Below are 13119 nucleotides of genomic sequence, written 5' to 3' on the forward strand. Positions count from 1 at the left end.
TATTCAGGTAGTAGTGGCTTGTGTCCTACTTCCTAGATCTGCCCAGGGAGCAGAGGAACAACCAATATCAGTTCTTCCCTTGTATTTTTAAGAAATAAAACATGTACTAGCTGATGTTTTCCTAACCCTCTTCCCCATTATTTCTGGTCTTTCCTGAGATGAGAGAATGTACTGAGTCTGAGATGATCAGGTTTTGAAAAAGAACAGGCAGGAGATCTGCTGTCACACTGGGAAGCAGACATGTTCTTGTGGGAGCACAGGGACAAGTACATCGCGGAAAGGGGAAAGTTTCCGTTTCTATTTTGCTATCGAAAGTCCCCTTTCCTTGCCCAGCAGTGGGGTCCCCCTCTCTGAATAAATCAGTCTTAAAAAAAAAAAAAAAAAAAAAAAAAGAAGAGAAAGGGAAAGAAAAAGCTTTAAAGCTTTTATTACCCGAAGTTTTAACCTTGTACTTATAGCCTTGTTATATGCCTTCATTGTAATACAGGACTTCTTTTCCACTGCTTTTGTCCTTTTATTGCTACCATTTCTGTCTTTCCTTACTTGCCTCTGATTGCTTATCCATTAATACATTGCTTGGTTCCTGTCCCTGCCTGCCACACACTGTTACACACTCAGAGTCCTCCTGCCACCCAGCCGTTCAGCCTGCATTGTCTTCCTTTCTCTCCAAACCACACTCCTCTATGCAGCTGTGTTGGTTGGTCCATAGCACATCAATTTTATCCAGGTGCTTAATGTAATTTTAACTGCAATTCTAAACAAATCTGGTTGCTACCAAAATTCTGCTCACTGCTCTAATTCATGCATTCAGCCCCAGTGACTCCCTAATAGATTGGTCTCATACACACTACTCCTCTATTTTTCTGGCACAATAGCTAATTGTGAGATTAGGGACTGCATTTTGCTAGCAGTTCAAATGTCTCCTGCACTAGCTCAGGCGGAACTCCGGGATGAGTACCATTCAGTCCTGATGATTTCTGCTGCTATTTGCCATTTTATTCCAGCATCTCTTCTTGACGCCTTCTTGAAGTTTCTGGCAGCACTTCATTTCTGAGGAAAGGGAGATGCTCCTGGAAATCAGGCCACTTATTTAAGTATTTACTGTAAAGGCGACTTTAGGGGCCCAACTCTGGAAATGCTAATGGCAAGGCACAGGCAGGTATCTGACAGCACACGTGATGAACTGCTTTATTGATCAGAGACCTATAAGTAGGTTCACCTCCATTCTTCCCATTAATCCACCTTTCCCCCGACAATACTTCTGTCGCTCAAACTTCAAGGGTCTTTAAAGAGCTGCAACTCAAAATATGAACAACAAAACCAACCTTATACCCAAACATGCTAAAGAAACATTTTGTTTCTTCTCCCTCTGTCTCTCCTGCCTCACTATATGTAGCCTCTCTGCTAAAACAGCAATAGTAACCTCATGTTCATGTAGGTAATATTTACTTCCCGACCAACAGCAGATTTTTGAGATCCTCTTGAGATTTGAGATTTGGAGGGCTAGAGACTAGAGTTTTATATAATGCTGTTGAAAAGGGGAGATTTCTAGTGGGTCCCAGAAGGATGCATAAGACTAAAGATAAAAAAACCTTATGAACAAGCAACACAAGCTGGTGGGGCTTCTTACCCATTCCCCCCACCCTTCTTTGTTAGGACTGTTTTACTGGGCACTACAGTAAGAAAGAATTACCCTTTCTTAAACCAGCAAGTGCTCTCTCTCATATTACACAGCTTTTCACGGCACACTACGCAGACAAAGAAGATAGTCTCTTACATCCATAAGAGCAGCATTGATGTAGTTGCTGCTCTCCCCATCAATAGTAATTAAGAAAGGCAGACATCTGTCAGGTGGCAGCATATCCATGAAGCGGTTCTTGTCATGGTTCCTTGGCAAGCAGGCTATGCTGCAGTCCTCTGCTTGCAGGCGAGGGGTCACAGAATTCAGGGTCTAAGGGAGAGAGGACGCTCGCTTTAGCATGCTGAACTAACAGATAATGGACTCAAGATTCCTCAAGTTTTAATTTAAAATATTGCAACATGGGAAAACGTGAGGCATTAGCAAGAAGACATTAGCAAATAAGAGCTCCTATCTGTTTGATGGACGTGCTAGGGCTTTTCAAGAGGGGTTAAGCAGCAGGTGTAAAAGACACTCTGTGCACCACTGAACAGATTCCTCATGACACCATCCCCTCCAAAAGGAATAAAACAAAGAGGATCCTCTGGAGCCCAAAAGAGCGATGCCTTAGCTGTGCAAATGCAAGTCAAAACTCTCTGTGGTTCCTAGTCAGTGCTCTTTATTCCAGACAGATATTTACTGCACTTTTATTCAAAGGAGGATATTCCATATTTAAAACAATTTTGCAAAGCACATAAACACAGGTGGTTTATTTTGTGGACTAAAAGTAAGGGACCAAATGCTATAAACATGATATGAAAATCCTCTCCCTTAAAATAAATGTATCTAGAGGCAAAAAAATTCTTGTCACATGAAGAGCTAGTAGGAACTGCGAATACCTGAAACTCATCTTTGAGATGCGAAGAGTTTGTCTGAGAGTCTATTCTAATCATATCAAAATAAGCAGCTTTGAATTCACAGACAGGAATGGCAGTTTCTCCACACAGGCAAGCTTCTAGAATGGCATCATGAATAAAGATGTACTGCTCCTAACAAATTAGGCAAAGAAACAAAAATTATAGCCATTTAAAAACAACAGATCTTTCCTTATTTTAGGATAAACAGATCTCATGCACATTGTAAAACTCATTCAAGGTAGCGTCCATCAATCCATTAAATAACGCTTTAGTACAAACACAATCTTGTCCTGATTGGGATGCCATTAACAAGGATGTTTTCTTCAGAACCAATTTAAATTCAGTAAAACTTAACAGAACAGGCATACCAATTTATTTAATGGGAGGTTTTCAGTTTTCTTGTGATGCTTGTGGGTTTCTGCGTATGTGCCAGTGACTTGTTGGCTTTACTCATTTTGTTTTTTTAAGAATAGCTTTCAGTCTTATAATACTAGCAGAAAGTGTAAATTGCTTAAGCACTACTAGTGTGATTAGCAATTATTTGGCACGCTGCATTCTCCTTACGTGTGCAAGCTAGTACACCCATTGTCTGATAGCTGGCTCTAGGCCAGTAATAAACTCAAGTGTGTCCCAACAGAAACAGCATTTCTTCCTCGTTTTTTTTCTGACTTGCCTTGAGATATCCTGAGTCCTAGACAACCGCATTACTATTTCAATCAGGCCTCCTGTCGATTTTTACACAACGCCTATTATATTTACTTACCCCGAGAGTAACAGATGTAAATCGTGTCTATACAGTGAAGTGTGTGAACTGTGCCAGCCTCACCTAGGTACTGTGGAAACTGATGAGGTTATTAACAGCACAAACTTTAACATGTGCCTGCAACAAGAGCACATGTCCAAGGACCATGGCCATATTCTGGCTCTACAGCCTGTGCTGCCTTACCCACATAGCTATCATGGAGCTATTGCCATAGCTATGGAGCTACTGCCACCACTGTTGTCTAGATGACCATCACAAGAACTTGCTGCAATTACAGCTTTATTTTGCTGTATAAGTATGAACGTCTGAGAGAAGACGAGAGGTAAGAGGCAAAAGGGAGAGAAAGGAACAGTGGTAGGGGTGTTAATTCACATGCACGAGCAGATTAAACTGGGATGATTGAAGAAGTCACACTGAAACAGTCCACACACTTCCCAAAGGTTAATGGCCCTGTAGCAGGAGTAGTTGATCGGGAACATTTATTTGTTAACTGCCACAGGTTGCAGCATGGAATAAAAACTGCACCAGATTACATTGATATGCCTGGCTGCCAACTGCAGAGACTTGCACGTGGTCACATTCAATATTACAGGTGAAATAACATGGAGGACAGGAGAGAGGTGGCAAACCACTTCAGGTAGCCTGTCTTAATATAAATCAATAACCTATGTTTCTGTGGAAGCTCAGTGATACTCAGGTGGCAGAATGGGAGCTGTTATAGCTTCATCACTTAGGCAATGGTTTTACTGTGGAGTTGCTGAAGGCATGACTAAAGACAAAATGGGTAGAAAAGGAAAAAGGCTTCGGCAATGAGGTTAATAAAGCTAATAAAAACAGATTTAAAAAGGGAGAGTGAAATGGACAGTTCCACAGGTAAGTCAAATCATGGATAAAGTGGTTGGAGGTAGTCTAAAACCGGTGGCGACCTGCTGAAATTCCAACTTTGGGTTCCTGGAATTGCTGATACCAGAGCTGGGGAGAGATATGCCAGACAGGCCTCCTGTAGGGTATTCCCTAAAAAGTCGTCCTTGCTTTCTGTTTGTTACAAAATTAGGCGGGCACTTGTTTGTGTGAAGACTGAAAGAGCTGCCAGGTTTGTTGCACCATCCTGGTTCTGGGTGCTGTTTGCATTGAGCAAAGCTCCCCAATGGAGATAACCGCGCAACGGGGCCACTGGTTGCTCTTTTCAGAGTGACAGTGAAATTCTGACCTAGCACTTTTCAGAAAGCACCAGGTACTTTGAAGATAAACTGCCATACCTCTGTCTGTACCATGTTGATGCGACGGGACCGTAAGGCTTTGACACAGTTGTAGATATCCACAACACCTTCTCTCTCTGCCATATCTAACATGATATCAATTACAATATAACAACCTGTTCGTCCAGCACCAGCACTAAAAAGAATCAGCAAATACTGTTAGGAATAGCTCCATGAAAACACCTACAAACTTTATAAACCCATTACTGAGAGCATTTTTATAAAGACATTCAGTTCTTTCATCACAACCACTATCTAATTTTTATCTTCTCTCCTTCTCTTCGTAATGTCCTTTTAATCTTTTGACATGCCCAAAACAACCATTTTCCATCAGATTTGATCCACTAAGTAACAGAAAAAAAAAAGTTTTCTTCCTTTTATCACCCAGATCAATACTTAAAGTAAAAAAGAAAAGTTAGTTAAACTGAAATCTGGAGGATGATTAAGCTCATGCACTTCAAAATATGACAGATCTTGTTTTTATTTAATAAGACTTAGGATGATTTTTAAGTGATATATTACAATAAGAAACTCAACTGTATGTTTTACTAGCCAAGCTCTAAGCTGGTTCAGGCAGCACATTTAACAGTATCCAGAAGAATCTCTCTCGATTTATCTTGGTTTTATATAAAGCTACGGACAGTTTTTGTACAGTGAATTCTTAAAATCCGTAAAGGCTGAGTAGCTCTATCTACAGAATGTAATTAAACATTTGACAGTGCTGAAAGAAAATTGTATTTGTCAAAAGACTGTGTCCCAACAACACAAACCTTGCAAAACTTGCACAGGAAAAACAACATTCTGTACTTGTGGCCATTAACCTCATTCTATCTTCCTTCATCTACTTGTTTACTTCAATTTAAACTAATAATCTGTTCAGACATTATATGAAATATCAAGCTATCAAAGCAGCTGTATCTACACTTATTCTTGAATGCTGTCACAAAATTGTTGTAGGCTACCTGAAGTGATAGCCTTAGGTATCATATGATTTAGCTGGTGCAGCTCCTGCAGGAAAAACCAAATCTCTGGCTATTCTATTTAGGAAAAGTATATTAGAATCCAGTTATTTCCAAACATTGTTCTAGACAGCCAAATCCTACTGCTGTGTGAATTACGCAATTCAAAAAGGGAACAACAAAACCAAAACACTTCAAAATGATGGATGCTTCACCAGAGACTACTGTAAATGCTCACATACACAGTTGTGGAAAAAAATCAGTCTACCTCTTCTGTACACACCTGCAATGGACAACAATAGGCCCTGCACTAGGAGGGTTAGATAATTTGACTCTCCGTATAAAGGAAAGCAGGCCTGTGGCATTGTAAGGAACTCCATGATCTGGCCAGCCAGTGAAATGAAATTGTTTAACTTCACGGATTTCATTGTAGCCCCTCTGTAAAAGGCAAAAAAAAAAAAGGTTATGAAATTCAAAGTATTTCATAGACTAGATATTCTCTGACTCAAATGATAACACACACTGATAGAATCTACATGCTGTTTTCATCGTTTCACCAATTATTTAAAGCAAAGACCATATGAAGCCTAAAGACATAATTGTTTTTTTTTATTTTGAAGTTCATAATTTTTATTTTTGCCATTAAGTACACTAATTTTGCTTCATTAGATTTTTTTTTTATAGACTTAGATGCAATTCGCATCAATTTTCAGAAGTTTTGCTAATTAAGACAATGACCTGCTACACTTACAGGCAAGTATAATGATTTACCAGAAGACCACAACTGTATCACACATCTCACATTCACAGTTTGTTCTTTGATTAAGTGAGACTGACTCAGCGGCATTCAGGGCAGAGTGACTGGAGGTGAATGACAGGCATGACTTATAACCCGGTACTGGCGCTCAGCTGAGAAGCGTGGCTACAGAGAAGACGTGATGGTCAGAGAGGGGAGGGTAGCAGTAAACATTTCCCAGGAAATTCGAAATTCCACAGACACACACGTGTTTGAATAGCCTGATGCAATGCATTACTCCCATGGTGAGGTAAGGCTGCCTACACTGTGGACCTGTTAACCAGATAGAGGGATCTGGTATTATACAGCAACATGCGCAACCATAGCCTCCTCCATACTCCTTGCTACCAGGGAACGGTATTTTGCCAAGCCTCTTCAAAACATGCTCACCCTTCCCAGAGTGAAGGTCCTGACGACGTACTCTGCAAGGGGCTCCATCTCTACACAAGTCACTTTGAAGTCACCATAAACTTCTGTGTCATCAGGCCAGTACTTGTAGCACTTGACCTAAATACAAAATGGGAACTCATTTTACACCAAAGGAAAATAAAAGCTTGAGGATACGTTACCGCATGTACTGCATTACACCACATTTATTTCCAAAATGACCATGCACTCATGTGGCTTGTCATAGCTAATGGCTGCTCTGTCAAGTTAAGCACAAGCTACAAGAAGTTTTCACTGCTTTACACAGCTGTACTTAGATGCCAAATTCATTTCTAAATGAGCATTTATATTTTTTTTAGTGCTGAGCTATGGAATATATTTCCACTTATGTTAAACTGGGATGCATTTCATATCACTAATCAAACTGTTGCAAGTAATCCCAGATACTTTATATTACTCCCTGAGGGATGTGTTACTGCTAAACTGTAAATAATGTGCTGATTTCTAGCCACTGATATAGAAGCACATTTGCTCACTAGTCCACTTACTCTGCTCATTTGAGTGACAATATACAAATCTATTTTGCTGAAATATGAATTTTGGATTCAGACAATTTTTTACTACTCATGAAAGCAATGCAGCATCAGTCTTCTTCAGAAGTGAGCTTTGGTTTTACACAATACCGTAACCGCAACAATGTCCAGACTCTGTCCCTTCCCCTCTCAGGATGCAGGGCTGTCCTTCACAAGACTCTTTTACATTCTGCTGATCATGTGTCTTGTCAGCAGGTTTTTCTTTAGGCTTGTAGCATTACAAGAAAAACAAACAAAAACTTACTCTCCCAACTTCCACCAAATTTGTGACCATCACCACGCAAGCTGATTGCTCCTGCCATATCATTCTCCAAAAGTCATACACAGTCTCATGAACTGGACCTGTAAGAAAAAATTCCAGGTAATACTCTGCAAAAAAATAACAGTCAAAGCGAACGCTAAAAATAAAATCCAGTGCTTTTCAGAGCTGATACACATGAATGCACTTGCTCAAAGATGAAAGCTTCATGAAACCACATCATCATACCATCATGCCAGTTTCCAGACTATATTGTTATTTCTAACCAAAGCTGAACCTTCTCAGTTTAACTGAATTACCACTTGAAAGAAATTAATAGCAGGTGTTTCATGTAGCAAAATGCCAGAAGTTGCTTGAAAACTACAAGGACGCAGCAATGTGTGACTACATCTATAGCTACATTTCTAGGTTTGGTTTACATTTGTTAAATATAATGTGTTGAGTGTCAGTTTCTTCAGATGTTTACCGAGGAGATGCCCACACTGGAGCAAAGCATCAGTCAGAAGGGCTGGTGGTGTAGATCCTGTGCACTTACCATCTAGCTCCTGGCAAAGTGCGCAAGCACAAGTAGGCGCTGAGGCATAAACTTCCCACTGAAGGGTATTTAAACTAACTTAACTACTTTTCTGTGAAGCAAACGAGAAGCACTTGTTTAAGCTTTGCCTCCTGCTCTGCTGCAGAGACAAGACACATTCAGTTGAGCTTTTACCCTCTTACAGTCATTTCAGAAGCAGCTTCCTGACCACAGTCCAGTAGTAGTATAGATATTACTGTATATAACACACATCTGAAGACTCAACCATATTCCTTCATATGCCAGATTGAAGGCTGCATACTAAAGCAGCAATAAATTTTTGTGTCCTTTACACACTATTATGTGCAATGATTTACATAGTAAAACAGAAGTAAAATACAAATGTAGACTTAACTGCCATAGAGAGATCTGTTTAGGCAGCACTTACAAAAAATGAAAAAAAAAAACACGTGGACAGAAATGTGAGCATCCTGCTTTAAAACAAGCCTTTAATTTGTCTTTCCTGTGTGCAGCTACAATCAACTGAGGGCACAAATAACAGGATATTTCCAGCCAGCTATCTGATTATACTCACAGATCAAATAATGACACATCTAAATCTAATTATTTTAACTTTAATTCATAGCCTCTGATATTTCAGTGCAATCTTAGACTAATCTATTTGTTTTTCCTCATTGTGAGGAGTTTTATCAGAAATACAAAATGAATAATTTCCATGGAAATTCAATTTTTTCCTCTAACTCCCCTTTTTATTAGCAGGGTGTTAAATAACAAGGATTTCCCTCACTTCTTCCTACAAAGAGGCTTTGTCCTTCTCTGGCCTTACTTTATCCAGATTTTCTGAGATAGCGTTTAATTTATCATTACTATCTTCACCGTCTCCATCTTGGACTAAATCCTAGACAGTAAAATAATACACTGTAATATGGAAAGAAAAATGCCTCAGGCAGGCTGAAACTGTTCTCTTCTCTGTCCACGTGCCTCTTTTCTCTATTCATCTTCATAACTGGAAATCATAGTAGTAGCTTCTGACTTTATCAGCTGAATTTATCACTGAAAGAGTTGCTCAATATCTAATTAACATGATAAATTAGCACAACTTTTGCATTTATTCACATTCCACCTGAACATGCTATGTTAATTTACCATAACAGAAGATGATAACTCACAATATTGGATATGCTTTATTTTCATCTTTTTTTCATATTTTTCCATTTTCATGTTTTCCATTTTACCAAAACACTGCTGGACACTACAGAGAACACCTGTTCGGTCTGATTAATGATGGCAGATTCTTACCTTGGGTTGCAATGTAGTGACTTGGTCTCTGATATCCCTAAAACAGCAATATAAGTTGGTTTGAGTACCATATTATTAACAGAGAGGGGAAAATAAAAGCATAAGGGTACTACAGAATTCTTATCTCTAGACAACGTTTTCAGAACAAATCAATATTTAAGAGCAGCATGAAGCTCAAAACCTAAAAAAATGGTTAATACCGAAAAGGTTCAAATGACAACAGATAAAATGGAAATAAGAACATCTGACTTGAACAGACATTATAGTGTATGGGAAGGAGTATTCTAGACGGGTCCCTTGGGCCTAAAAATTAGTCCTCTATTGACAATATCTCCCTAGCTGAATACATGGGGGTGTTTATTTAAAATTTAGTAAAAATTGTCTTTGCCACCAGATTATCTCAACAGTCGATCTGTATTCCTAACTCATCCAGTATGAAAAAATACACACCTTTTGTCTTCTTCCAAAGAGAGAATTATTGTAAGGCACAAAGAGGTATGTACCCGAGCCCTAACTAAGGGGACAGAACTGGACACTGTGGTGTGTGCACAGAATCAAGGTCCTACTGCAGTGGAATCTTCTGAAAAATATTTTGTGCTACTGCACAAAATGTGCATCAATTATACTGGACATGATATGCACAAGTATATACACATACATATATAGACAGATAGATAAATAAGCCTACACGACTAAGCCTTTCCAATTAGCTGGGTCTATGCCAATGCTAGTGGTACTGTACAGCATTAATCATCTGCATAAAAACCACAAGACAAAGAGATTCTGCTCTTGAGGAAATAATTCAGAATACATTTTGACCAGTGCCAGCAACATTAGCTACAAAGAGGAAGGAAACTTCAGTATTGCTGGAGAAGACAATACAGAATTTCACAACATGCAAATGTTAAAGAAATAACTCCAATTATTTTCTAGGTTACAGTTTTATTAGGTCACTTGATTCAAGTATTGCATTACAGGGGAACACGAGTCCTTAGATTCCTGGTATTCACAAGATGCTACTAAAGTGAAGGATTTCAGTGTACCCAAGGAGTTTATATCCTTTTCCACGGACTGCTTCATTATACTGTCTAGAGTGAGAGCACCTTCCTTGGGGGTTATGAAAAAACTTGTGAGTATCTTACTCTTGGTTTTACAAGAGACCAAGATTGCATCAAATGACTAAAAAATTTCTCCTGGAGTCCTTAGTATCAAGCCCCAGCTTCAAATTATGAAAGTGGAACCTATGCTATGCTGTTTTACACTCAGTAATGCTTTCCAGAAGGTAAAAGTGTCACTTTAAAATTGCAAAGTGCCAGTTTTAACTTCTAGCTTTTCTGTCTGGTTATAATGAGATTCAATTTACTCCTAAATAACAGAAACAACATCCTCAAGGAACTGGAATTATTACAAATCTGGGAGAGTCTTCTTGTTTAAGGCCCCAGGCAAAATACCACAGGCCTAACACTTCACAGAGATGGCTGTGTAAAAATATCAAAATAAAAAGAACGCGATATACCTGGAGCTAAATCTTTACATCCTGGAAACTCGAGAGGGTCTTAAACAATTTATCAACTAACAGCGGACAGGAAAAATTAGTAAGGTGCAATTATAAAGAAAAGTAACCAAAGCCATGTATTTTAAAAGCACTTGTATTAGCTATTCCAGTATCTTTCAAATTACTTTGGAATTACTTTGAATACAACAACTTTTTTATTCCTAAGGTGTTAACTGGATAAAAGTTATGTTTTGTTAATCAAAACACCTGGCAGAATTTGTTCAAATTTCCTATTTGCATCAGGGTTTTTTTTAAATTTATAATTTAATTTGTATTTTAATTGAAGCATGGAATTTCAAACTTTAGAAGTTTTCTGCAGAAGCAAGGGAATTTCTACTATGTTAAAATATTTTTATATATACATATATGTTTGTGTATATACTTTGTAATACCTAAATTAGCACCTTAATGCAAATGTCAGCTAATTATTGTTTGTATAAATTGTTGTTAAAAACACCCCCTCCCCCCACCCTCAAAGGCCATCATCCCTCCCTTTTTGCCAAACATGTATTATGACTACTTCACAGGTACATTTTCAGACGACTACAGTACAGTATACTATCCAGCTTCTCACATATAAATGGGAAGGGGAAAAGAAAAGCTAGTGGCCAAAATCATCATCATCATAAAAAAAAAAGTGAACAGCAAATTCTCTTTAACAGACAGGTTCACCTGAGTTATCTAACAATATTCAGAGCTATGTTAAAAGGCTAAATTATCTTTTCAAAACAGGTACAAAAAATATTCACACAAAAGGAAATTTTTTAAAGGAACAGATGAGACAAATTAGATGAGGCATGCATAGTTATCTATTGATAAAAATAGAATAGGAAAGGAATTAATAACAATATCTATAGTAAATATTTACAATAGGATGCTGTTATTCACATATAGTGGTACTTACATCCCTGTACAGCCAAATCTACAGCCCAAACCAAAGTCAGATGTGAAAGAAAGCACAACAATGTCAGTGAGTACTAGGATGTAGAACAAGGAAAGTGTACATTTTGTTCTTAATAAAAGAAAGCTTTCAGTAAATTTGTAGGCATAACATGCAATAGTTTCGCATAGAGAAGTTGGCAAATTGAGAGGGAGAAAGCTGTGCAATCCACTCACATCTATGTAGTTGGCATTAATGTAATCTGAAGATGGATCATCTTCAACAGGTTGCAAAATCACCCTGGAGTGGTCATCTGTAAAAACCAAGTGGTTACGGTGCCTTTTTGAAGTGTGATTTTTAAGTAAGATATTATGGTAAGTCATCTAGAAAACCAAAATCAGCTGGCATAAGCGCCTCACAATTTACGACCCTTAAATAGTACGTGTTTACACAGAATTACAAAGAACCATTTTGTCTGAGGCCTCCAATTACTTCAAAAATATTCACTAAACTTCATTAAGTGTAGCTGAAAGGTATCACACCGCTACACGTGGTTAAAAAGACACAAAGAAACCAGGTTACTTGCTCAAAGTCCCTTTCAAAATCAGCTCCACTGATGGTAATCTAGAAAACCAAAAATCCTGATTACCGTTTCCTTACTTCTGACCCCAGCCTGCTTAAGTTCATATTGAGACATTAAAAAAGTAAGTTAACAATGGTTAGCAATGCACTTTGGATCTGATGAAGAGGTAACTCTACCCATTCAGGGACTTCTCCAATAGCTTCATTCCTGCATGTTCAATAGCATTTGTAAAACACTAACAAATTGCGTTATCCCAGGGGATGAATCTAAACTATTGAAACTTTATGCCTAAAGACAAGAGACAGAACCCTCTGATTTTAGTCACGTCTTTTGATCATCAGTTTTACACAACTGCTATTCAGGTGTATCAGCTATAAATCACGTAAAGCAGAAAAGTTTTGAAGCTGTCAGATTTACCTGAAATAAACTGTAACTGTAGAAATCTGCCAGAGAATTAACATCCAAATGAGTGCTAGCTTGTCGCTGTTATATGCTTACCACAGCTTGCACAACAGAGACGCAAATGCGAAATTCGGCCTGAGTTATAAAAGGAAGAAAGTTGAACTGTGACGAACAAAAAAAAAATGCTGGAAAAGGCACTGTCCTCCTCCTCCGCTTGGGGTATTAAGCAGCTATGCCATCGGAGACTTGTAAAGAAAGAGAGAACACGGCACGAGTAACACACGACTATGGCTACCGCTCAAACCAAGCACACT

At 38.5% G+C, this 13119-nt stretch overlaps 1 protein-coding gene across 4 annotated transcripts in view; it reads right to left on the bottom strand.

The window, feature by feature from the left end:
* PTPRK (protein tyrosine phosphatase receptor type K) overlaps positions 1-13119 on the bottom strand; it is a 417933-nt gene that overhangs the window by 9349 nt on the left and 395465 nt on the right. For all 4 annotated transcript variants that reach the window (XM_075498722.1, XM_075498720.1, XM_075498719.1 and 1 more), the window contains 8 exons: positions 12057-12133; positions 9386-9422; positions 7537-7634; positions 6703-6819; positions 5800-5954; positions 4558-4693; positions 2518-2667; positions 1778-1951 (listed from right to left, as the gene is read on the bottom strand). In XM_075498722.1, the coding sequence (XP_075354837.1) occupies positions 1778-1951; positions 2518-2667; positions 4558-4693; positions 5800-5954; positions 6703-6819; positions 7537-7634; positions 9386-9422; positions 12057-12133 (944 nt within the window). The remainder of the gene's footprint in view (positions 1-1777; positions 1952-2517; positions 2668-4557; positions 4694-5799; positions 5955-6702; positions 6820-7536; positions 7635-9385; positions 9423-12056; positions 12134-13119) is intronic.

The sequence above is a fragment of the Mycteria americana genome, chromosome 3, assembly GCF_035582795.1.
Source record: "Mycteria americana isolate JAX WOST 10 ecotype Jacksonville Zoo and Gardens chromosome 3, USCA_MyAme_1.0, whole genome shotgun sequence".
Classification (NCBI taxonomy): domain Eukaryota; kingdom Metazoa; phylum Chordata; class Aves; order Ciconiiformes; family Ciconiidae; genus Mycteria; species Mycteria americana.